The following is a 27,405-nucleotide window of genomic DNA, read 5'->3' as shown; positions in this document are numbered from 1 at the left end:
CAGTAGCTTAATATATGGTTCCTTAAAGGTATATGCACATTATCTCACAACAGCCATCATATATGGCTAGAGCCAATAGCACTCATTGTAATTGTACGTTCAGAGGAAACGCAACTTGATGTCATCTCCCTATTCCCCATCAGAAAGTTACTATAACGTTTTAACTTTATTAAATTTACTTTTAAAGATTTCATTTTCCCGTTTTATCACCTATTTTTTCTTCAGGAGAAAATATATGAATTTTCAAATGGGAAAAACTTTTTAATGATTTTGGTTCCTGCCATCCACGTGGTCTCTCCTTGTTGCAGTTGTAGCTCTGTTGATGAATGCAAACAGGCATGAGCTTGCCCAAGACTTTAAGCTTGACCTGAATTCATACGCTACCTGCCTGAACACTTTTTTGACCTTCATTTGGCAGGATCCCTTTGAGATAGAAAGGTGCTGGAGCAGGTACAGAAAAGATTTACCTGGATCATAGCAGAATGGAAAAATTGTAACCATCAGGAATGACTGAACAGGCTGGGTCACTTTTCTCTGGAGAAGAGAAGGAAAGTTGATATAATAATAGTCTTTAAAATTGTGAAAGGGTTTGAGAGAATAGACAGAACATGTTTTCACTTGTGTGGGAGTCCAAGAGCCATAAATATAAATACAGTCAGTAAAGGATTTACAAAAACTTCTTCACCCTGAGAATGGCTAGAATATGAAACTCACTCCACAAGGAGTACTTAAGGTGAATATCATTGATGCCTTTAAGATGAAGCTAGGTGTTAAGTACAAGTGGGAGAAATGCATAAAAGGACATGCTGATAGGGTGAGATGAAGTAAGGTGGGAGGAGGCTTGTATGGAACATAAACACCAGCAATGAGCGGTTGGGTTTTTAATGGTCTGATTCTGCATTGTTAATTCATCACAGTTTTTAACCCAATGTTCAGTACCTCAAGGGGCCACCATAGTAACAGCATGGTATAATCTTCCAAATACTGCTGCTTGTTGCCATCGATTACTCTGAAGACTGCCTCTGTCCTAGGGGTGGATCTGAGGAACATAGGAACAGGAGTAGGCCATTATAACCCCCTTGAATATGTTCTGCTACTCAATTAGAACATGACTAATTTGTATCTTAATTCCATTGACCCAGCTTTGCTCCGCATTGCTTAATACTCTCACTTAATAAAAATGTTCCACTTAAGGAAGCCATTGATATTTGCGCTGCAGCACTATATCATGGTGATCTAGACCCGCCACCATTGTGTGAATCTATTCATCGAACTTATAAACTCAGCAACTCTCACAATTGAGTTCAGTTTTAATGACACCATGTATTCCTAAATTTAAGCATCAAGTGAAGGTAGTGGTTTCACACTGCTACTATGCAGTAGCAACATGAGTGGTATTTGCCATGAACAGGATGCTGCCATCAAGCCAGAAAGATGTTCTGCCTATAACACAAATGAGTAATGTGATAGATGAATTTCAGTGCCAGTGTGATGCTAGGTATGTAGGCCGTACATCCCAAAGACTGGCGGATCATATCAAATAGCATGTCCCAGCCACTGTTCGCAACAGACAGGGTACAGACCATATCCAACCAGCCCATGCTTGTAAACTCAAAACATAGTGTCTAAAATTAGATGTGATTCTGCGATTGGACAACATTTACTACACCTAAGAATTACGTGGGCTCACAGTGTGGTGCATTTGCGTGTACTGGAAGCCAAATGTATTAATACACGAGGCCCTGTTCTTTGCAGACAGAATGAACATGTACACACACTGCACCTGTTTCAGCTAAACAAAATAAGTGACAACCATTCCCTGCTTCATTCCTTATGACAATGCCTTGATCAATCAGGTTTAAGCTGCTTGGTTTAAATTTCAAACAATGCTTGGCAGTTAACTTAGTCACCATCAACTGGTGCATTCTCCTTGGCAACGTCTGTACCAATCAGAGTCCACATGACATCCAATCAGCACTCTCTTCTCATACAGTACAAATAGTTGTTCACTTTACATTTGGTATTCTTGCGAATTGTCCTGATGTGTGCAAGATGAAAAGCTTCAACAAAAAATGTCTCTTTTTCAGCAATAACAAAAATCTATTAATTTCCTTTTTGAATTTTACAGTTGACTTCAACAGCCTTTTTTGGGAGGCAGAAAGTTCCATATTTCCTCTATCCTTTGAAAAGTTGCTCCTTGACACCCCAGAAGTTGCTCCCAGTTACTTCTTTCATTTAGGCACTTTACAGCCTTCTGGATTCAACATTGAGTTCAACAATTTTAGATTACAACCTCTGTCCCATTTTCATTTTGTGTTTTTCAACTTTGTTGTTGGGTGGCAACTATTGGTAATAATTCTGCTTTCCCTTTTACACCTCTAGCTACATCATTACTAGTCCCTTTATCACCCCACTTTGCCTTGCACCATCATCACTTTTGTCATCTAACATCTGCTTTCCAAAGGCTAGGAATCCTGCGGTGTGTAACTCATCTCCTGACTTCCCAAAGCCTGTCCATCATCGACAAGGCACGAGTCAGGAGTGTGATGGATTACTTTCCACTTGCCTGGATAAGTGCAGCTTCCACAACACTCAGGAAGTTTGACACCATCCAGGACAAAGCAGCCTGCTTGATTGGCACCACATCCACAAACATTCACTCCCTCCACCTCCAACACGCAGTAACAGCGGTGTGTACCATCTACAAGTTGCACTGTAGAAACTCACCAAGGCTCCTTAGACAGCATCTTCCAAACCCATGACTCCTACCATCAAGAAGGACAAGAGCAGTAGACGCATGAGAACACCACCAACTGGAAGTTCCCCTCAAAGCCACTCACCATCCTGACTTGGAAATATGTCGCCGTACCTTCACTGTCCCTGGGTCAAAATCCTGGAACTCCCTCCCTAACAACGCTGTGGGTGTACCTACACCACTTGGGCTGCAGCAGTTCAATAAGGCAGCTCACCACCACCTTCTCAAGGGCAATTAGGGATGGGCAATAAATGCTGGGCTAGCCAGCGATGCCCACATCCCATGAATGAATAAGAAAAAACCTTATCACAGACCTTCCCTTTTGTTCTATCTTCCCCCTCTTCCTCTACCCTGCTTCTGCTGAGCATTTTTAGCCTTTTCTGTTTTTAGCTCTTTCCTAGGCTTTTCTTATTGCTTCCACTTTCTGATTTCTTATTAACCACCCCCCCACCCCCCCCACCCTGTGCAGTCCTCTGGAACATCTTATCTTATGTAAATTATGCAATGCCAATTCTTGTGCTGGATAGGAAGAAGCCCACATGCCCTGCTTGGTGCCAGGCCACCAGCCTCACCACCTCCAGTGCTGACTGCTTTTTTTTTCCAATTATATTAATGGCAGTCTCTTCTACAGGTGTTTGCAAAGTGACCGAAACTCCTTTTTCAAGAAGAGTGGGGAAAAAAACTGCTCCAGGTACCATTGCGTCAGTCAATGCAACATGTAATACCTACAATCTCTGGGCCCGGGGAATCTTTTCTTGTACTTTCTTTACATGTCAAAGCCTATGGAGACTGATTTAACCTAATCATTACCTTGCTATTATTTGAATGGTCTAATTACAAACGGTGTCATGTACCCATCTGTCCATCCAAGCCAGGTCAAAGTCTCAGGATCTCTGACTGCACACAGTCTCATCAGCTCATAAATGTCCAATGCTACACCCTGGCAAAGCAAGGAAAAATAGTGGCCTTAGTATTCAGTTACTTTGTGTTGGTTCTAACTACATCAGGGCCTCTGAGATTCTGCTAAGGTGTTTATCCATTAGTTCTCGTGGAGCAGGCTGCCTGTTTTCACATTTGGCTAGATTTCTGCTGAGGTTTTGAAACCTTCGGGGTTGGTAGAACACTTGGTCAATGAAGGCCCAAATCATAAGTTTCCCAGCATGTCACCTCTCAAATAGTATGTAAATGATTTGCGAATTTAATGAACTCGACCTGACAACATGGATGTTAAGATAAAATGTAGAATGAAGTAGACTTTCATTTTTATTCTGTAAATTAAGAAGACCTGAATTTTGTAATGTATTATAATTATTTTACTGAAATATTCATAATTGTGCAATCCTTTTATTATTTTATACTTTATTTTTATTTTAATGATTGTCTATAACTATGTTAAGAATTATGATTATTTGTTTTATTTGTATCGTCATCACAATTCAACATTTGCCGCCACGATGATTTTTCAATAAATCAGTTATCAGTCTATCAATCTCAGCTGCTTTTACTCAGGCTGTGTTACAGGCATAAATAAAACAAAGGTTCAGTATGACAATGAAATTAAAGAAGTCTACAGCCAGCCAAAGTTTCATTAATTGGCAAGGCAACTCAGTGTGTGGATGTTCCAGGATTCTTACAGGACTGTGCTCTTGCCAGTCTATCACATGTTCTCTTTATAGAAAGTAGTCTAAATGGTGAGCAGTGTGCCTAGGGCTGGAAGTATCTGCTAAAGGGAATGGCTTACTAAACAGAATGACAAGAATTTGGTGAGAGTGGGAATTGAGTACAGAGGGTAAAGTAAGGTTCCAAGTGCTTTAAATTTGGAATATTGGTAAATAAGTAAATAGTCATACTGGAGGACGTAGAAAAATAGACATGCACAGAAAGAAGTGTCAGAACTTGAGGTAATTATAATTAGTATCAAGGTAAGATTCCAGGTATCCCTTTGTGTATTTAGTATCGTCAGTGGTTAGTCTTAACCTTGAGTTAGTAAGGATTTACAATTGGTGCAATTAAGTGTGAGTGAAAAGAAAACTAGCTAAGTGATTAAATCCAATTACATTTAAAGACATTGGCCCAGATTTTCACCATGATGGAGAGGCTCTCTATCGTAGAGGAAATGCCCGAAAATCTTAAGTCTCAACTTAAATCTTAAGTAATTATTTTGCTTTGGTTGCTTTGTATGAACAGGTAAACATGACATTGAATGATGAGATGGTTGCTTTGTATGAATAGGTAGACATGACATTGAACGATGAGATGGATAATGAGATAAGTGCATTTAAATTTTGAAAAGGGGATGTATGGAATATATCCATGTGTGTGTATGTATGGATACATACTCAGAGGATAAACCCCTGATCCAGATTGGTTGCATCCATGTATTTTAAAAGGAAAGAAATAGCAGAGGCTTATATTTGCCATTGGTCACTAACTCATTAAAGAGGTGTAGTGCCGGAGGACTGGCCATAGCTAATGTAATTCCTATATTTAAGAGGGTGGTCAGAACATATCCCAGGAATTATAGACAATCAATTGTAGGAAAAACAATGAAATCTTTGTTAAAGGAAAGAATAGAAGAATATCAAGAAATGAGTAATATAATACTGAATAGTCAGCATGGATTTCAAAAGGAAAATGTTGCTTGATCAACCTTTATTGAGCTTTTTGAGGAAACGACAGAGTAGACAATGCAGTAGATGTAATTTATCTGGATTTTCAAAGGCCTTTGATAAGGCGTATCATAATATAAACTTAACAAATAAGGTCAGAGAATGTGGAGTTGGGACAAATGGAAGAATGGATTGATAGTTGGCTTCAAAACAGAAAGCAGAGTGGGGATAAAGGGTAGTTCTTCAGAGTGGCAGAAGGTGGGAAATGATGTTGCATAAAGATCAGTGCTGGGACCACTGCTGTTTACAATTTACATTAACGATTTGGTCTTTGGAATCAAAAACACAATTTCTAAATTTATGGAAGACACCACATTGGGGAGAGAGTCAATACTGAGGAGGAATGAAACACATTGTAGGAGGACATTAAACTTACAGAATGAGCAAATAATTGGCAAATGAAGTTCAACACCGCTTGATAGGAAGAACAGGGAGGACATTTATTACTTCAAAGGTGCAAGTCTAGGTGGGGTAGAGGAGCAAAGGGATCTTGGAATACATCAAATCACTAAAAGTTGTGCCACAGGTTAGCAAGGTCATTAAAAAGAAGCAAGCCAAGCCAGGCTTTATTGCTAGAAGAATAGAATTGAAAAGAAAGGAAGTTATGCTAAACCTGCATCAAACATTGGTTCAAACATAGTACTGTGTGCAATTTTGGTCACCGTACTATAAAAAAGAGAGACACTGGAGAAGGTGCAGAGAAGATTTACAAGGATGAAACCAGAAAGACATTGGGGTATATATATCAGGAAAAGACTGACAGTTTGAGTCTCTTTTCTCTTGGAAAAAGAAGGCTAAAGGGTGACCTAACAGAGGTCTTTAAAATTATGAAACATTTTGATAGAGTGGCTACAGAGAGAATGTGTCCTTTTGTGGTGAAAAGCATAACTAGAAGAAGCCATCAATATAAGATAGTCACCAGGAAAATCCAATAACGAATTCCAAAGAAACTTCTTCACCCAAAAAGTGGTGGGAATGTGGAACTCATAACCACATGGAGTGGTTGAAGTGAATAATATAGATGTATTTAGAGGGAAACTAGACGAGCATATGAGGGAGAAGAGGGAATAGAGGGTTATGATGGTAGATGAGAAAAGTTGGGAGGAGGCTCGTGTGAAGCATAAACAGTGGCAAGGACTGGTTGGGCCAAATGGCCTGTTTCTATGTTGTATATCCTATGTATGTAATGTAACTCAACATCAAAATTTACAAATTTACAAAGCAAAATACTATGGATGCTAGAAATCTGAAAGAAAAGCAGAAAATGCTGAAAATACTCAGCAGGTCTGGCAGTATCTGTGGAGAGAGAAATAGTTAATGGGCTAAATGTTACGGGAGGGCAAAGACAGCTCATGCGCCCACCCCCACCCTGGAAGCAAAGTTGGCATAGAGTTGACTTGCTACACGCCAGCCCACCCCACAGCCATAACGTGCTGTGGACAGGCTAAACAAAGGGTCGAGTGGGATTTCTGCCCCTTGCTAGAGAGGAAAGGGAGCTACCAGCAAAATCCGATTGGCCTTCAGCTCCATTAGTGGGCACTGCCAGGACTGCAAGAGGAGGAAGAAGATAGCTCGTGGATCCTGGAGAGAGGTAGGTCCGGGGTCTTGGGCAGGTCAGGGAGGGTTTGGGTTTAAGCCTGCAGGTGGGTAGAAAGAAAGGGTGGTTCTAAGGGGAGCCACTCCCAATCTGCAAAGAGCAGCCCCCGAAAAAAGAACCCCCTTTTCCTTTCTGCCCTTTGAAGTGATTATTTTAAAAATTGGCTACCCACTCCTGCCCATGCCAAACGTTTCATGGTGTGGGCAGCATTTTAACAGGGTCAATTGGCTTGGTAAGAAGTCTAATTGACCCTTGATTGTCTATTTACATGTGGCGGGCAGGCTACTGATTTCAGCACCAGCCCACCTCCAGTATTATGGGGGTGAGCTTGGGGCTGGCTGGGAAGGTGGTGGGGTGGGTACACACCCTATTGTACAGGCCCCACACCCTCCCACCGAAAACAAGCCCAGGGGGCATACGAAATGCAGCGCAATGTTTCATGTAGTGGTCTTTCATCAAGAATCAAAATTTATATATGGGAATTACAGGCCAGTGAGTCTCACGTCAGTGGTAGGGAAACTATTGGAGAAAGTTCTGAAGGAGAGAATCTATCTCCACTTGGAGAGGCAAGGTTTGATCAGGGATAGTCAGCATGGCTTTGTCAGAGGGAGGTCATGCCTAACAAATTTGATTGAATTTTTTGAGGAGGTGACCAGGTGTGTAGATGAGGGTAGTGCAGTTGATGTAGTTTATATGGATTTCCGCAAAGCCTTTGACAAGGTCCCACATGGGAGACTTATAAAGAAGGCAAATGCATATGGGATACAGGATAATTTGATAAGGTGGATTCAACATTGGCTTAGTTGTAGGAGACAGAGGGTGATGACAGAAGGATGCTTTAGTGACTGGAAGCCAGTGTCCAGTGGCGTACCACAGGGATCTGTGTTGGGTCCCCTATTATTTGTCATTTAAATAAACAACATAGATGACTATGTGGGGGGTAGGATTAGTAAGTTTGTGGATGACACAAAGATTGGCTGGATGGTTAACAGTGAGGTTGAGTGTCTTGGGCTACAGGAAGATATAAACAGGATAGTCAAATGGACAGATAAGTGGCAGATGGAATTTAACCCTGAAAAGTGTGAGGTGATACACTTTGGAAGGAGTAATTTGACAAGGAAGTATTCAATGAATGGCATGACACTAGGAAGTTCTGAGGAACAAAGGGACCTTGGCGTGTGTCCATAGATCTCTGAAGGCAGAGGGGCATGTTAGTGGGGTGGTGAAAAAGGCATATGGGACACTTGCCTTTATCAATCGAGGCATAGATTACAAAAGTAGGGAGGTCATGTTGGAGTTGTATAGAACCTTGGTGAGGCCACAGCTGGAGTATTGTGTGCAGTTCTGGTTGCCACATTATAGGAAGGATATGATTGCACTGGAGGGGGTGCAGAGAAGATTCACCAGGATGTTGCCTGGGATGAAACATTTAAGCTATGAATGGAGGTTGGATAGACTTGGGTTGTTTTCATTGGAGCAGAGAAGACTGAGGGGCGACCTGATCGAGGTGTACAAGATTATGAGGGGCATAGACAGGGTGGATAGGGAGCAGTTATTCCCCTTAGTTGAAGGGTCAGTCACAAGGGGGCATAAGTTCAAGGTGAGGGCCAGGAGGTTTAGGGGGGATGTGAGGAAAACCTTTTTTACCCAGAGGGTGGTGACGGTCTGGAATGCACTGCCTGGGAGGGTGTTGGAGGCGGGTTGCCTCACATCCTTTAAAAAGCACCTGGATGAGCACTTGGCATGTCATAACATTCAAGGCTATGGGCCAAGTGCTGGTAAATGTGATTAGGTAGGTAGGTCAGGTGTTTCTCACGAGTAGGTGCAGACTTGATGGGCCGAAGGGCCTCTTCTGCACTGTGATTCTGTGATACCAAACAACACTGCAGAAATGCAACATAATTCAAGAAGGTGTTGGAAAACTTAGATTGGGTAGTTAATCGGCAAATAAACTTTAACATAGATAAATGTGAGGTGATACACCTAGGTAAGAAAAATAGAAACATGACTTATACCTTAGAAAATAAATTGAATGGGGTAGAAGAGCAAAGGGATACAAGTGAATAAATCATTAACAGCAGCATTGTAGGTCAATAAAGCTATTATAAATGCTAACAAACGCTGGGATTTATTTCAAGGGGTTATAAAATTCAAAAGTGAAATAGTTTTATTAAACTTGCATAGGACTGGTCAGGCAGCACCTAGAGTATGTTGTACAACTCTATACTTCTTACTGTAAAAAGAACATAGTGCAAAAAAAAATTGACGATGACTGGTATTTTCCAGGCATGTTGGCATTGGGTGTCACGGTGGGCATGAGCGGACAATATGGCGAGAAGACCAAAAATTGGTTTCACGCCGTCGTGAAACAAGTTTGCGATCATCCGTTCCATCCACCGGTGGTCACCGGAGGTCAGGAACGTCATTTTAATGCATCTGCATATCATTATAAGCCCCGCTCGCTGGAATCCTCCCCCCACACAGGATCATCCAAGCGTGCTGATGCATTTCACAACTGCATTTAAAAGGGGTACACCTAGCGAGCTGAACTCCGAGGGGAACTCGGAGATGAGTGCACACTAATGTTGCATAGCGCTCGCGAGGGTCGCCCGTTCAACTTCAGGGGAAAGGCCCCATGCATTCAGGCAAGGGCACAGGCAAGTCTCTTTTTCCCGACTGGCCACACTGGTGCCGGGACAAGGGCTGCACTGCGGTTGGGGCAAGGTAGGAGGTTGGGCAAGGCAGCACGATCTGATGGTAGTGCCCAAGCACACGCAGTTGTGGGGGGTGGTGGAGGGAAGCGACCACGCATTAGGGAAACCTTGTATACAGTGAGCATTCTTCCGCAGCTGAGACAGTTCAGGCACAGCTACATTGACATGTGTGGAGTCGGGTTTCTAGCTTATCTGCCCACTCAAGCAGCACAAAAGCATGAAAGTTCCACCAAATGCTCCTGAACTTTTCATCCCTTGGGCACAGACTGCAAATTAATGAGCATTTTAGTGGACTGCAGAACAATTGGACGACTGGGCATGTTATACAATCTCCTTGCAAAAGCTGGCCATGGAGCAGTCACTGGTGGAGGCACTCACAGCCCCTTGCAATGTCTTCATTCAGTTTTGGAGCAGTCTCTCCCATGGTTCAAGCTAACAGTGTAGTCTTGCTGTGCGAGTTAGGGGAATGCCTGAGTTGAGAGCACAGCATGCAGTCAAAAAGGCAAAGCTGCCGCCAATCAGTCAGGTGGAGTTGGGGCGGAGGTGGGTGGGGTTTCGGGCTGCTACGCAGCGCAGTAAACTCTGGCCATCCAAGTGGTGGCCCGCACTCTCTAGCATGCATTCAGGGGCCTTCAGACTTAACCAAGAGAGGTTCTTAGTATACACAAGCTAACCGAAGCGTCTGTCTCTTTCATTTGCAGGAGTACAACATCAGGAGCATGGAGCCTGGTGACCTAGCTGTATGACTCATGACTTGCAGGGAGTGGGGAAAAGAGCAACGGAGGTGCCTGGCTGGGCAGAGGGAGGAGCAGCACCCTCAAGAAGAAGGGGCAGCTGGGGCTCCTGCGCACGCTGCTGAAGAGCCATAGCGAGCCGTCGCAGGTCTGCTAGACCCAGGGTCCACAGACAGTGCTCGTCATTCATGCAGGTTACCGAGAACCAGTGTCACCAAAGATTGTGCATGTCCAGGGAACTGGTCAGTCACATATACCACCTGCTGCAAGATTTGGCGCCATGGAGGGCATTCACTGCCAGTGGCTGAGAAAGTGACCACTGTGCTCAATTTCTATGCCAGTGGCTCCTTCCAGGGCTCCACAGGTGCCTCCTGCAGGATCTTGCAAGCCTCCACACACAAGTGCATCCAGGAGGTCACGGATACCATATTTGCGAAAGCACACAACTTTGTGCATTTTGCCCAGTATCAGGAAAGCCAGGAAGCAAGAGCATTGGGATTTGCACAGATCTCAGGTTTCCCACAGGTGCAGGGTGCCATCAACTGCACTCACGCAGTGCTTAAATCTCCGTGGCAAAAAGCAGTCAACTATGTCAACCACAATTGCTTCCACTCGCTGAATGTTCAGCTGGTGTGCAACCACCACAAATGCATCCTACAGATCTGCACACGATTCCAAGGGAGTGTCCACAACTCCTACATTCTCAGTAAGTCTCAGATCCCTGACGTCTTCCAGGGTCCACAGAGACTGCAGGGTTGCCTCCTCGGGGATAAGGGCTACCTGCAGAGGACGTGGCTGATGACGCCCGTGCAGCAGAGAAGAAGGTACAATGAGGCTCATGCTGCAACTCACACTTTGGTGGAGCAAACCATCGGAATGTTGAAAATGAAGTTCTGGTGCCTGGACCAGTCTGGTGGAGCCCTGCAATACAGTCCACACCAGGGTAGCACGCATCGTCGTTGCCTGCTGCGCACTTCACAACCTGGTGCTGCAACTGGCGGAGGAGCTGCACATCTCTGATGAGGATGTCAACGGGGATGAGGGTGATGAGGTCCTCGAAGGCGAGGATGACGACAATGAGACTATTGCGTTGTCCAGACAAGGCGGGCGTGTTCAGGAGGCCCTCATAGCCACTAGATTCGAAAATGATGACAACATGCAGTGAGGAAACTCTATAGATCCTCACATTGTATCTGTGAACGTTTGACTCCACAGTGGCTTACGGCACCATACATACCCTCTGTGATAAGGCTCCTGTCATGGAGCCGCAGCGGATGCCCATAGTCCCTACATTCCAGGAGGATGATGACGACATGTGGTTGGGACACTCCATAGATCCTCACATAGCATATTATGAATGTCTGACTCCTGTCTGGCTCATGGCAGCTCGCTTATGCTCTGTGAACAGGGTCATACCATGGAGATGCATCAGAGAAACTTTAACTTCTCCTGATCCTATGGCATCTTTTGTGAGCTGAACCCTTCAGGACCACACTGTCACTGGATACAGATGCTGAAGAGATGGGGGCCAGTGCACCTCAAAGGTGCTGAGAGCACACAGAGAGAATGATGGAACTCTGTGCTGCCGGTCCAGGACATTCTTGCAGCAATGATAAGCCTCATGGAGGTGCAGGCTTGACTGATGTGTCCAGTGACAGTGAAGGCGCACCATCGGTGTACTGTTCAGCCTTGGGAGCCCACCTGCCATCCTTAATTGGACAGTGAGCACACACTCGACCCTTAATTGATCTGCACTTCAAAATAGTGGCTGGCACTGAATGGATGGGAAATTAATCCAACGTTGGGATCCTGACCTCGGACCAAAAGTTCAGCCCGCGTGTTCACATAGCAATTGTTACCTTTCCTTTGTTTTTTGTTAATGTTAATATAAAGGCGACAATGTAGATAATAGTTACTTTTCTATAAAATTATAAGTATTCATTCTGAGAAAAGACTCAATCCAAGAACAGATTTGATCATTTATGTTGTGAGCGAACAGCTCATGAATGCTGTGTCTCAACACAAAACATTTGACAGGTTCCATTGCATGCTGGGAGCATCACCACCTCCAAGTTCCATTCCGAGTCGCACACTAACCTCACTGGGAAATGTATTGCCATTCCTTCTTCACTGCTGGGCCAAAATCCTGGAACTCACTACCAAATGGCCTACTCCTGCTCCTATTTCTTATGACCTTACCTAACAACACTGTGGGTATATCTACACTACGTGGACTGCCCCAATTCAAGAAGGCAGCTCACCACCTCAAGGATATTTGGTGTGGGCAACAAATGCTGGCCTTGTCAGTGACATCTGCATCCCATGAAAGCATCAAAAAAACAATGATGCCAAACCAATTATTTTGTTGTATAGAGAATGCTTCCATTTGAAGAACAATGGTTATATCAGCTTTTCAACATTGTGCTCTTTAGTGACATACCCTGCTATTTTTTTTGTGTATCATTTTTAACAAATTTATAGATGTTTGGCAAAGAACATGTTCACAACTATAAACTAAGGCAAGAAAGTATCAAGATAAGTGGGCTTTGTATAGAATTTGAACTGTGCTTAGTGCAAGGATGCCCAAGCAAATATTGGGGTTTCTGACTAGGAGGGAGTGTGTTCAGTGAGGCTGGCATCAGTGACGGTGAGAAAATAACTTCGTGAATCGTTATTCTTGGATAAATCAGAAGCTAGTACAAAGCAGAGTTCTCAGGCATGGATGCTTATTTTGTGGCATGTAATGCTATAATATTGCTCACAGAAATTTCTTTTACTCTCTCAGAACTGAAGGATCGAGTCATGATTGTATTGATTGAATGATACATTCTGGGTTATGAATGGCCATTCTGATTATCTGTCACATTGAGTTCACTGTTGAGGACCATTTCTCACACTGAAAACTCTAATAGAAAGCAATTAAGGGCAAGGCAATCTTTCAAAATAGACATTGTAAGCATAAAGTCCTTTAGTATCTTTTGAGTGACAGCTGTGGCTCAGTTGGTTGCATACTCGCCTCTGTGTCATACAGTTTTGGGTCCAAGTCCCATTCCAGAATTCCAACACAAAAGTCAAAGCTGACACTCCAATCTAGTACTGAGGGAGTGCTGCACTGTCAGAAGTGCCGCCTTTCAGATGAGATATTAAACTGAGGCCCTGTCTGCTTTTGCAGTTGGATGTAAAAGATCTCAAGACTTTTAAAGGGATATTTCAGAATACACAGAATAGATACATTCCAATGAGAAAGAAAAATTCCAAGGGGAGAACCCACCATCTGTGGTTAATTAAAAAGTTAAAGACAATATCAAACTTAAAATGCATATAATTGCGCAAAGATGGGTGGCAAATCAGAAGATTGGACAAAATATAAAGAACAGCAAAAAATGACAAAAAGGTTAATAAGGAGGGAAAAATTAGAGTAAGAGAGAAAGCTAGCTGTAAATATGAAGTTGGCTAGTAAGAGTTTCTATAGATATTTAAATAAGAATAGAGTTAATAAATTGAGTGTTGTCCTATAGAAAGTGAGTCTGGGGAATTAATGGAAAGTAAGGAGATGGCAGATGAATTGAACAGGCACTTTGCATTGGTTTCACTATAGACGATACAAGTAACATCCGAGAAATAGCTGTTAATCAGGAAATGGAATGGAGGGAGGAACCTACGGAAATTACAATCAACAGAGAAGTGATATTGAGCAAATTGTTGGGGCTGTGGGCTGACAAATCTCCGGATCCTGCTGGATTTCATCTTGGGGTCTTGAAAGAAGTTGCTAGTGAAATAGTTGATGCATTGGTTTTAATTTTCCAAAACTCCCTAGATTCGGGGAAGGTTCCTTCGATTGGAAAATAGCAAATGTAACTCCTTTATTCAAAAAGGGGAGATGGAAAGCAGAAATCTACAAGCCAGTTAGCTTAACATTTGTCACAGCGAAAATGTTAGAACCTATTATTAAAGACGTTATAGCAGGGCACTTAAAAAAAATTCAAGGCAATCAGGCAGAGTCAACATGGTTTTGTGAAAGGGAAATCATGTTTAACCAACTTAATGGAGTTCTTTGAGGAAGTCACATGTGTTGTGGATAAAGGGGAACCAGTGCATGTACTGTATTTAGATTTCCAGAAGGCATTTGATAAAGTGCTACATCGAAGGTTATTGCAGAAAACAAAAGCTCATGGTGTAGTTGGCATGGATAGAGGATTGGCTCGCTAACAGGAAACAAATGAATACTTTGTGTCGGTGTGCACAAGTGAGAGAGATGACGTGGGTATGGAAATCAGGCAGAAGGACTGTGATATAATTAAAGAAATTAGCATCGAAAGGGAGGAGGTTCTCAGTGGTCTGGCAGGCTTAAAAGTAGATACATTTCATCCGGGCCTGGAGATTTATCCCAGACTGTTGAATGAGGCAAGGGAGGAGATAGCAGGGGTGCTGGCAATAATTCTCAATACCTCTCTGGCCACAGAAGAGGTGCCAGAGGACTGGAGGACAGCCAATGTGGTACCGTTATTCAAGAAGGGAGGAAGGGATAAACCAGGGAACCACAGGCCAGTCAGTCTAACCTCAGTGGTGGGGAAACTATTGGAAGCAATTCTGAGGGACAGAATTAATCTACACTTGAGAGGCAGGGATTAATCAAGGACAGTCAGCATGGTTTTGTTAAGGGGAGGTCATGTCTGACCAATTTGATTGAATTTTTCAAAGAGGTGACCAGCTGTGTAGATGAAGGCAATGCATTTGACGTAGTTTACTTGGACTTCAGCAAGGCTTTTGATAAGGTCCTGCGTGGGAGACTGATAATGAAGGTAAGAGCCCATGGGATCCAAGGCAAATTGGATCCAGAATTGGCTGAGTGGCAGGAAGCAGAGGGTGATGGTTGAGGGGTGTTTTTGTGACTGGATGCCTGTGCCTAGTGAGGTTCCACAGGGATCAGTGTTGGGTACCTTGCTGTTTGTGGTGTATATATAAATGATTTATATTTGAATGTAGGAGGGTCAATCAGTAAATTCGCGGATGACACAAAAATTGGTGGAGTGGTAAATGGTGAGAAGGATAGCCTTAAATTACAGGAGGATATAGACGGGCTGGTCAGATAGGCTGATCAGTGGCAAATGGAATTTAATCCAGATAAGTGTGAGGTGATGCACTGGGGCAGGACAAACAAGGCACAGGAATACACAATGAATGGTAGGACCCTGGGAAGTACCGAGGATCAGAGGGATCTTGGTGTGCATGTCCACCGGTCCCTTAAGGTAGCGGGACTGGTAGATAAGGTGGTTAAGAAGGCATATGGGATACTTGCCTTTATTAGCTGAGGGATAGAATATAAGAGCAGGGAGGTTATGCTGGAACTGTATAAAACGCGGGTTAGGCCACAGCTAGAGTATTGTGTGCACTTCTGGAATCCGCATTATAGGAAGGATGTGATTGCACTAGAGAGAGTGCAGAAGAGATTTACCAGGATGTTGCCTGGGCTGGAGACTTTTAGTTATGAGGAGAGATTGGATAGACTGGGGTTATCTTCCCTGGAGCAGAGGAGATTGAGGGGGGACATGATTGACATGTATAACATTATGAGGGGCATAGATAGGGTGGGCAGGAAGGAACTTTTCACCTTGGTGGAAGAATCAATAACCAGGTGGCATAGATTTAAGGTAAGGGGCAGGAGGTTTAGAGGTGATGTGAGGATGTGAGGAAGAAATATTTCACTCAGAGGGTGGTGGGAATCTGGAACTCACTGCCTGAAAGGGTGGTAGCGGCAGAAACCCTCAACATTTAAGAAGTATTTGGATGTGCACTTGTGATGCCATAGCATACAAGGCTATGGGCCTAGTGCTGGAGAATAGGATTAGCATAGTTAGGTACTTGTTTGACTGGCGCAGACTTGATCGGCTGAAGGGCCTTTTTCTGTGCTGTAGACCTCTATGACTCTAAAGGGTAGCCATAAGTGCATTTTTTCTGGTTGGCAGCATGTAACAAGTGGTGTACCACAGGGATCGGTGCTGGGCCTCAACTTTTTACAATTTATATAAATTACTTTGATGAAGGGACAGATGGTATGGTTGCTAAATTTGCTGATGACACAAAGATAGGTAGGAAAGTAAGTTGTGAAGAGGAGGTAAGGAGGCTACAAAGTGACGAGGATAGGTTAAGTGAGCGGGCAAAGATCTGGCAAATGGAGTAGAATCTAGGCAAATGTGAAATTGTCCATTTTGGTCGGAAGAATAAGAAAGTATATTATCTAAATGGTGAGAGATTGCAGAGCTCTGATATTCAGAGCAATCTGGATGTCCTAGTGCATGAATCACCAAAAGGCTAGTATGTAGGTACAGCAAGTAATTAGGAAAGCTAATAGAATATTATCATTTATTGCGAGGGGAACTGAATACAAAAATAGGGAGGTTATGCTTCAGTTGTACAGGACACTGCTGAGACCGCATCTGGAGTATTGTGTACAGTATTGATCTCTTTATTTAAGAAAGGATGTAAAAGCAGTTCAGAGAAGGTTTACTAGACTAATACCAGGAATGGGCAGGTTGTCTTATGAGGAAAGGTTGGACAGGTTAGGCTTGTATCCACTGAAGTTTAGAAGAGCAAGAGGCGACATGATCAAAACCTTTAAGATCTTGAGGGGTCTTGTCAGAGTAAATCTGGAGAGGATGTTTCCTCTTGTGGGATAATCTAGAACTAGGGGTGATGGTTTAAAAATAAGGGATTGGTCATTTAAGACAGATATGAGGAGAAATTTTTTCTGAGGGTCGTGAGTCTTTCGAACCCTTCCTCAAAAGGCAGTGGAATATTTTTAAGGCAGAGCTAGATAGATTCTTGATTAACAAGGGGGTGAAAGGTTATTGGGGTTGGCAGGAGGTTACAATCAGATCAGCCATGACCCTACAGAATGGTGGAGCAGGCTTGAAGGGCTGAATGGCTTACTCCTGCTCCTAGTTCATATGACACTATCAAGCAAGAGCAGGCTTGTACCCCTAGTGTCCTAGCCAATATTTATCCCTCAAACAACACTTCAAAATCAGATTATCTGGTCATCATCACATTGCTGTTTGTGGGAGTTTGCTGTGTGCAAATTGGCTGCCGTGTTTCCTACAATAGTGACTACACTTCAAAAAGTACTTCTTTGGCAGTAAAGATCTTTTCTTCCTCCAAGAATATTTGTGTAAGCTAATAATGAGCAAGAGCATTTTACTAACCTGAGTCCTAAATGTGCATTGATGTCATCCTATTTCTTGTTTAGTTCTGGGAAGTCATCAGTGATGAACATGGCATTGACCCTGCAGGAACCTACCGTGGAGAGAGTGATCTTCAACTGGAGAGGATCAATGTCTACTACAATGAGGCTACAGGTACCAATCTTGCATCTTAACATTTTTCAGGTGGTTTCTACTATTTGTACTTATCTCTCTTTTTTAAACTACTTCTGAACAGGTGGTAAATTTGTGCCTCGTGCTATCCTTGTGGACCTGCAACCTAGTACTATGGACTCTGTCCGTTCTGGACCCTTTGGACACCTTTTCAGACCAGATAACTTTGTGTTTGGTAAGTGACGTTTTATGTAAATACTGGGACTATTTTGCAGCTCTTGTGTAGTAGAGCCACGGGATTCAACCTAGGTGTATATAAATTCTCCATGAGTTGAATGCAAATATATAGTTGGTTGTTGATTGGTTGAAGGATTGATAAGTTGCTTCTACCTTTCAGAGGTTTAAATGTACTCTTACAGCTGTGGGGTTTGGCAAGAGGCCTAAATCAATGAAGCACAATAATCTAGTGTCATTGTTACAGATGTGCAGAATAATAGATAACAAGATTCTGGCCATAGTGAGGAAGCACAAGTGAGACGTTGAGGCTATAACGTGGTAGCAATTTCTCTGGCCTGTGTTCTCTGTGAGCGCAGCTTCCCTGCTGGGAAAGCAAAATGATCGAAATACTCCGTGTAGCCAACTGTAACATCCATCCAACTGGTAAAACAGGTCAAATCTAACTGTGAAGTGAACATTTTGTTCTACAAAATGGAATTGTTCCTCAAATTTTAAAATTATTTTGAGAATACTGTCTTTATTTCACAAGGGAACCAACATCTGAATACTGTTCCATTAAGCTGTTTTTTGATTCATTCTCAAGACATGGACTTCGCTGGAAAGGCCTGCATTTACTGCTCCAGCCTCATTCATAGAATCTTACAGCACAGATGGAGGCTATTTGGTCAATTATTGTAACAGCTCTATCAAAGAGCTAACCAATTAGTCCCACTTCTCTGCTCTATCACCATAACTCTGTAAATGTTTCCATTGGAAGTTCCTATTGAATCTGCTTCCACTACTTGTTCAGGCAGAGAGTTCCAGATCGTAAAACCAACTGTATTTTTATATTTTAAAAAAATTCTCCTCATCTTCTACCTGATTCTTTTACTAATTGTCTTAAACCTGTGTCCTCTGGTTACTGACCCTCTAACATTGGAGATAGTTTCTCAGTATTTATTGTACCAAAGCCCTTCATAAATCTGAATACCTCTATTAAATCTCCCCTTATCCTTCTCTACACTAAGGAAACAATCCCAGTTTCTGGAAAATTTCAGTGGGGGAAAAGAGAAGTATTTTGCACAATGAGTTGTGATCTGGAATGCACTGCCTGGAAGAGTGGTAGCAGCAAATTCAAATTGCAGCTTTCAATAGGTAATTAGATAAATACTTGAAAAGGAAACATTTGCAGGGCTATTCTTTAGTCTCCGCACACATCCCAGGCATCGTTCTAGCAAATCTGCTCTGCAGCATTTCCAAGCCCTTGACATCCTTCCTAAAGTGTGATGTCCAGAATCTAACTGAGGCCCAATCTGTAATTTATAAAGCTTTAGGATAACTTGGTTTTTTTTTTACACACTATGCCTTAATTAATAAAGCCAGGGACCCCACATGCTTTAACAGCTTCATTAACTGGTCTTGCATTTTCCAAATATTTGTGAATGTGAACCCTGAGCTCTCTGTTACTGCACCCCCTTTAAATTTAAACTTTATTTTATATTCTCTCCTTTGTGTCCTCCCTAAATGTATTGCTTCATGCTACACTGCATTAAATTTCATCTGCCACGTTTCCATTTCACTAATCTTCCTATGCTCTCCTGAAGTCTGCTGCTATCTTTCTCACATTTCCAAATTGCTGTTGAAAAGGTTGTGGGCTGCCTTCTCGAACTGCTGAAGTCTGTGGGGTGAAGGTACTCCCACAGTATTGTTAGATAGGGAACTCAAGGATTTTGTCCCACTGACAATGAAGGAGCAGTGATCTATATCTACGTCAAGATGCTGTGGGAAACTTGGTGGTGATGGTATGACCATGCACCTGCTGCCCTTCTCCTTCTGGTTCACTGCTTCCCAAACTATTTTCCAATGTGTGACCCATTTTAATACTTGAAAATTGTGACCCCAGACACCAACAGAAACAAAACAGCAATAAAGCAGCTTAGTAACATTCGGGATATAATTATTAAAGCTTGAATGTTATAGATCAACATATAATGCATCACCTTGTGTACCATCTACAAGATGCACTGCAGGAATTCACCAAGACTCCTTAGACAGCACCTTCCAAACCCACAATCACTGCCATCTAGAAGGACAAGGGCATAGGAACACCACCACCTGGAAGTTCCCCTCCAAGCCACTCACCACCCTGACTTGGAAATATATCGCCGTTCCTTCACTGTCGCTGGGTCAAAATCCTGGAACTCCCTCTCTAACAGCACTGCAAGTGTACCTACAGCACAGGGACCGCAGCTCACCACCACCTTCTCAAGGGCAACTAGGGATGTGCAATAAATGCTGGCCCAGGCAGCGCAGATCACATCCCGTGAATGAATAAAAATAAGTAAATATGAAAAGCTGAGTTTTTACAATACTTCGTCAAAAACTATTATTTTCTGTGTTCATGTAGGTGTCAGCCACGCCCCCCATATTCCCTCGCAACAGAAGGCTCAGTGAAGCCCCTCGTGCACACGCACGCAGGCACGCACGCACGCACGCACACAGTTCCCAACCCCCCCTCCCGCCACAGACATTGGGATCACTACCCACAGTTCAGGAGCTCCTGTTCTATCCGATAGAGGTTGCCAGTTTAGGAGGTGCTGTCGAAGAAACCTTGCTAACTTGTCACTGCATATGTGTGCCAATGTGGAAGGGGTAGAGATTAAGCGGTCTCCTTTGTCGTGGATTGTATTGAGCTGCTTGAATGATGATGCAGCTGTACTGATCCAGTCAAGTGGGGAGTATTTCATCACACTCCAGACTTGTGCCTTGTTGATGGTGGACAGGGAGTCAAGAGGTGGGCAATTCACCCAAGAATTCCCAGCATCTTACCAGCTCTTGTAGCCACAGTATTTATGAAGCTAGGCCAGTTGAGTTTCTGGTCAATGGTAAACACCAGGATGTTGCTAGTGGGGAATTTAGTTCATCATATTGCCACTGAATATCAAAGGGAGATGGTTTGGTTGTGTTATTGGAGATGGTCATTGCCCGGCGCGTGTGACACAAATGTTACTTGTCATTTATCTGATCATGCCTGGATGTTATCCAGGTACTGCTACATTTGGGCATGGATTACTTCATTCTGAAGAATTGCAAATGGAACTGAACTACAATCATCATCAAACAACCCACTTCTGAACTTATGATGGAGGGAAGATCATTGATGACTCAGCTGAAGATGGGGCCTAGGATGTTGCTCTGAGGAACTCCAGTGATTTCCAGTGGCTAAACCGATAGGCCTCCAATAACCGCAACCATCTTCCTTTGCACCAGATGTGACTCCAGTCACTGGAGAGTTACCCACTGTTTATGCCCTGTAAGTTCAGATGGTCTCTCCTCCTCCTAATTCTGCTGTATATGAGGGCTCATTGTGGAATGCACTATAGTTGCTTCTTATCTACACACTAGAAAGTTTGTAAATCTCCATTATTTTTAAGTTTTAGCGGAGTTTCTTCATATAGCCTGAATAAGATAGAGGTTATTTGTTCATTTGGTATTTGTAGAACCTTAGTGTACACAAATTGTACGCTGCATTTATCCATATAACAATAATAATTGTACTTCAAAAGTAATCCATTGTTCATGAATTGCTCTTGGACATTTTGAGGGCCTGATTTTGCTATGTGAATTTAACTTTTTGCTGTTATATTTTGTTTTTTTGGTGACAGACATGATATGGTGTTTGGTTCAAACAATGTCTTCTTTCAATCAATTAATCTGTGCGTAGCCTGGATCAGCTTGAGAGCGTGGGTAGAAGAGGAGACAACAGTTGATGGGAAGGGTGTGCTGGTGCCAAAAATGATGGTTTTTTGATCCATCTGATATTCACTTGGAGAAAATAAAATACTATCTCATCAGACAGGCAGTCAGATAATTGGAGTTGATATTAGGGACAAGAGAAGGTGGGGAGATGGTGACGTAAGTGGTAATGTCACTGAACTAGTAATCCAGAGGTTCAAATCCCATGGCAGCTCATGGAATTTGAATTCAATTAATAAATCTAGAATATAACGTTAGTCTCAGTAATGGTGACCTTTAGGGAAGGAAATCTGCCATCCTTACCTGGTCTGGCCTACGTGCAACTCTAGACCCACAGCAATGTGGTTGACTCTTAACTGTCCTCTGAAATGTTCAGTTCAAGGGCAGTTAGGGATGGGCAGCAAATGCTGGCTTTGCCAATGACGCCCACATCCCATGAAAGAATAAAGGAAAAAAATGTGATGGAGAGTTAGAGATGGATGTCATCAACATTCAGGCGAGCATCTGTCTATGGATATCATCAAACGGCAAAATGTAGATGAGGAAGAGAAATAGATGGATCCTTGGAGAACTGGGGAGTGAAGAGGGAGCTGGAGAAGAGGCTATGGCTTCAGATCTGTTGGTTGTTTTAGGACAGTTAGTGGTAGAATCAAACAAGGGCAATCCATGGAGGATGTTGAAGCGAATGACCATGCTACATTGGAGGGTGATGTGTCATACTGCAGCTAGTGTGCATGCTTTAGGGGTGGGGAGGGCAGGTGGTGCTCACCTTCCCCAGTGGGCAGGCTCAGCAGCACCAACCAAGGTCTTCTAGATTAACAAAGCCATTCATATTTAGTGGTCTTCTGGACTGCTAACTAGTATGAATGGGTATTGCAACCTGGCAGTAGGAAGGTAATCTTCTGACCATGGCCATCTGGTGGGATGGAAATTATGAAGTTTATGTGTGGTGTATAATCTTGAACTGGGTTTCATCCATTTTGCTGCAGATGGAGGTGTTTAGGATCTTACTCCGTAACTTTTGTCATTCCTGCCCAAGTCTACCTATGCTTCATTGTGAGGCTATCCTCAAGCTTTCTGCCCTATCATTAGAGATGATTATTGGGCATATGATTGAGATCACTCAAAATTGGAGGAAAAGTTACAAAGTGGTGGGCTCAATGGTCTGTGAACTGGAGGTAAAACTATATCTGGAGGTGGCATTCTTGCATCCTAACTCCATTGGACAGAGATGCAGAACTTGAGGTGCACAGCCTTTAATAGAGAGATGCTATTTAAATGCATTGGACTGATTGGGAGTTTTTGTTGCATTTCACTGTGCAGGAGTACATACTGACTTGTGTAGGGTTGTGCATGGTTTTGACATATTGCTGTCAACCATGGAACATGTGATTACCTCAATGGACACTGCAGCTGGGCCCTCCCTGCAGGAATCTGTGGTGTCAGTATTGGCACCTCTCTGGGATCCATATTCTGGAACCATGCAGGCTCAGGATCAACTGTCTGCTGTACTTTGGACAGGTCAGGAAAGCAAATGGTCAAGGATTTCAGTCAGACCACAGACGTCCTGCTGATTAGCAGAAGTTCTGAATGTATGCTGAGAGGAGGAAAAATTCACACAAAGGCCAAGAAACATGTTGTCAACCCTCACGATGAACACTCACTCATCTGGACTCCTTGACCAACACTAGAAAGCCAACTGGGCTGGGCTGGGCTGGGCCAGAATGCCCTGTGAGGTGTGCAGATTGCTGCAACCTGCATCCAGGCCAGAAATCACCAACCACAGGCTCCTCAAAAAACACTTGACTGAACCACAGTGATCCCCCCTACCATGCTGAAACCACTGGAGGAACAGTTTGGTGAGCTTCTAGCACTACACAATATCTAGAAGTTCAGCAGCTCAGAGAAATTAAGCCATAGAAATGCTGCCATTACAGGTGAGAGACAGGAGCAAGTTGAATCCTGAGAGGACTGGAGGACCCATCCGAAAATGAGAATGGAAACAAATGGCTCCCAACTCTGAGCCTTAAGCGTGCATCTGAAGGCAATGCCTTTAGACCTCATACCTCATGACTTTATACCTCACCAGGCCAGGCAAGGTAGGAGAACCCACTATTACTTTCCATTAATTCAATGTACTAAGCATTTTATAGCACTTATTACCATTCCCCAACATCACCGCCTTAAAATATGTTATTAAATTGGCATTCTTACGATGAATGCAGTGACCCTTTGGCACAGTGGTAGCATTCCTGCCTCCAATTTAGAAGCTGAAGGGTTCAAGTCCCACTCCAGACAAATTCTGTTGAGTGGAAACTAGAATAAAGTCTTTAAATCCTCTGATTGACTCAGCTTCTGAGTCAGACTGGATCACTGGTTCTGAAGACTGGGTTGACATCCAGCAAGGCTATTTGCATCAGATGGGTGCCAGCTCCCCCCACCCCCATCATTGGGATATATGGGGCTATTTAGCATCGTATCCTACCTAGGAAGTAAAATCCATGAGGATGGCAGTGGGAAACTGCCTCAGCTACTCTTCCCTGGTAAGAGACACAGTCAAGTTTAAAATTGTGAAACTCGAGTTAGAACATGTTGCAGGGCAGAACACAATGAACAAAAGCAGGGTGAAGTGAGTATCTCTGGCATTCATTTGGAACTGTTTCTTCACCCACATCCTACATGGGACCTGCCCAATAACCCATCTACCTCATGCAGTTCTCTGACACAGGGATTTGTCATGATAGTGTCATGCTCACACAATATGGACTTATGGAGTATAAATTCAAAATGTACACTACTGTAAAACAAAATGGAGTTGAGAGGTCAGGTGACCTTTTTCTTTCCTATCAATACATATGAAACTACACAAGACCGCTGAGCTAAACTTCATGTCTGGACAAGACATTAAAATGCAAATAAACTTTCAGGATATATCTTTGAGAAGTCATTAAAATGCAACAGACCTTTTCTGTGCTTAATGGCGGCTCCTCTCCAAATAATTAAAGAAACCGTTTCACAATACTGCTTGCAGATTTTTCAGCTGCGGAGTGGAATTCCAGAGGATGGGTGTGAAAATCTCTATTCTATCACAGTAATATGAGAATGGATGAAACTTGGACCCCATTATTTAACAATGGCCTAGTTAAGACAATGGACAGGAACACTCTGGTCACATGACAGAAACTAGGTTTCAGATAAGGACATTTAATAAGGCTTAGGATGGAAAAAAAAACCTTTTCCTTTTAAAACATGTGTCTTCAGTAAATCGAGAGATGGGATAAGGGGGAACCATCTGCATCATCTCTACCCTGTCTGAAACAGTAGCCACTGCAGATTGTATCTCATTAGAAAGCATCACAGCAACTAATCTCTCGCTGTATTCTGGTTCTGCGACAATGGCTCACAGCATAAGAGAAAACGTGCACAGGAGCAATGAATTCTGAGGAGGAAGCCTTGCAAGTTTTGAGGAGTTTTAGAGTTGGCAAAGCTGGAGTACTGGACACAGCTGATGGTTTTGGGGAACTTTCTCCTGTTTCTTTTCATCCTATGAATCTCAGTGAATCAGTTGTTGATTCACTTTCTGAAAACTATGTAGTGAAGCATTCTGATCTTCCTTCTGTAACTTGCATATAAAGGCTGCTCATAAGGACAGCACTATATGTATTTCTGCTTGTAGATCACCTCCCAGCTCAGCACCCTACTGTACTGACCACAACAGTGGTCACCAACATTGTCCTTCTCAGCCACCAGCTGAGATACATCTACCATGCATGAACGAGATGTGCGCACACTGGGCAAGACACAGCAGACTGGTGAACAGGGACTGCTGGTGTTGGTGGCAGCCATTCTGCAAAGGGCCAGCTCTTATTTTGCTTGATTCAATGAGGTTTGAGGTGTAACCCTCTCAGCCACGTGTGTAAGAGAAAGAATAACCCCCAACCCAGTGTTCACACTGTCAAACAGCCATCCAGTGTTGCTAGATGATAAATGAAAGGCAGAAGTGTTTTTAAATCACCTGGTTACTATTACAGTTGGAATGTTTGGCTGTTTTTGTTTTCCTGCTGTTTCACCATCTGTTTTATGCCCTTTGTTGTTGGGTGCCTGTGTTTTATGCTCCTCCTCAATGTTCTAGAGAGATCACAGTGAGTTTCCCTTTGGGAATATGGTTATCTTTTGCGGTGGAGGGAGGGAGAAAAGGAAGGAAGACGAGATCATTTTAGCACCGCGTGAGATGTATAATACCCACTCACACCCTCACTGTAAAATGTACGGACCAAAAGAAAGCAAGATTAACATGTATTAATGCCTTTCACAACCTCAATGTCCCAAAATGCTTTACAGCTACTAAAGCACTTTTGAGGTGTAGGACCTGTTGTAATATAGGAAATGTGACTAACAAACAGCATTGTGATAATGACCAGATAATCTCTCTTGGTGATATTGGTCGAGGGATAAATATTGTCCATGACAATGAGAATTCTCCAACTCTTTGAATAGAGTGGTGGTATCTATTACGTCCTCCTGAGGGGGCAGGTGGGACTTTGATTTAACATCTCATCTGAAAAAGGCACCTTCAACAATGCCACACTCCCTCACTACTGCACTGGAGTGTCAGCCTAGATTCTGTGCTCAAGTCTCTGGAATGGGAGTTGAATCCACAACCTTCTGATTCACAAGAGCATGATGAACTGAATCAACCCACTCCTACCTCCAGCTGATACAGGAACTCACTCACAATGTCTATGCTTCACAAGAGAAACCATCTATGTCCACTGCAATCCTGACTGGTGGCCCACCTTCCTTACAGGTACCGCACAACATGGCTGTGAGGGTCACGCCTCAAACCTCATCGACTCAAGCAGAATAAGAGCTGGCCCTTTGGAGAATGGCTACCACCAACACCAGCAGTCCCTGTTCACCAGTCTGCTGTGTCTTACCCAGTGCACGCACATCTCGTTCATGCATGATAGATGTATCTCAGCTGGTTGTGAAGATCACGACTGTTCCTGATTCTTTACATCTTGAACAGAAGATTGGCTAACTAACAGAAAACAGAGTCAGGATAAATGAGTCATTTTCAGGATGGCAAACTGGAACTGGTGAGGTGCCACAGGGATCAGTGCTGGAGCCTCAACATTTTACAATGATAAAGGAACTGAGCTAACTTTGCTGGCGATACAAAGGTAGGTGGGAAAACAAATTGTGAGGAGGACACAGAGTCTGCAAAGGGATATACATAGGTTAGATGAGACGGAAAACAATGTCACATGGAGTATAATGTGAGAAATGTGAGGTCATCCCCTTTGCTGGGAATAATAGAAAATCAAAATATTTAAATGGAGCAACCACAGAAAGTTAAAGTATTGATGGATCTGGAGTGTCCTCGTACATGGAATCACAAAAGTTAGCATGCAGGTACAGCAAGTAATTGGGAAGGCAAATTGCCTTTATTGCAAGGGGGATGGGGTATAAAAATAGAGAAGTCTTGCTACAGCTGTACAGGACATTGTTGAGACTGCACATAGAGTACTGCATACAATTTTGGTCTCCATTTAAGGAGGGATTTACTTGCATTGGGGCAATTTAGAAAAGGTTCACTAGGTTTATTCCTGGGATGAAGGGATTGTCATAAGAGGGAAGGTTGGGCCTAT

The 27,405-nt window shown here is 43.1% G+C and overlaps 1 protein-coding gene across 2 annotated transcripts in view; it reads left to right on the top strand.

Annotated features, from left to right (window-relative positions):
* The window catches only part of LOC144685649 (tubulin beta-4B chain-like), a 38,464-nt gene that overhangs the window by 5,369 nt on the left and 5,690 nt on the right, over positions 1-27,405 (top strand). The window contains exons 2-3 of one of the 2 annotated variants that reach the window (XM_078550400.1): positions 17,716-17,824; positions 17,907-18,017. In XM_078550400.1, coding sequence (XP_078406526.1) covers positions 17,716-17,824; positions 17,907-18,017 — 220 coding nt within the window. Of the gene's footprint in view, positions 1-17,715; positions 17,825-17,906; positions 18,018-21,041; positions 21,312-27,405 lie in introns of those variants that run through there. The other variant, XM_078550401.1, reaches the window with a different exon arrangement.

This window comes from Cetorhinus maximus, chromosome 10, assembly GCF_964194155.1.
Source record: "Cetorhinus maximus chromosome 10, sCetMax3.hap1.1, whole genome shotgun sequence".
NCBI classification, from domain to species: domain Eukaryota; kingdom Metazoa; phylum Chordata; class Chondrichthyes; order Lamniformes; family Cetorhinidae; genus Cetorhinus; species Cetorhinus maximus.
This window is presented reverse-complemented; position numbering and strand designations above follow the sequence as displayed.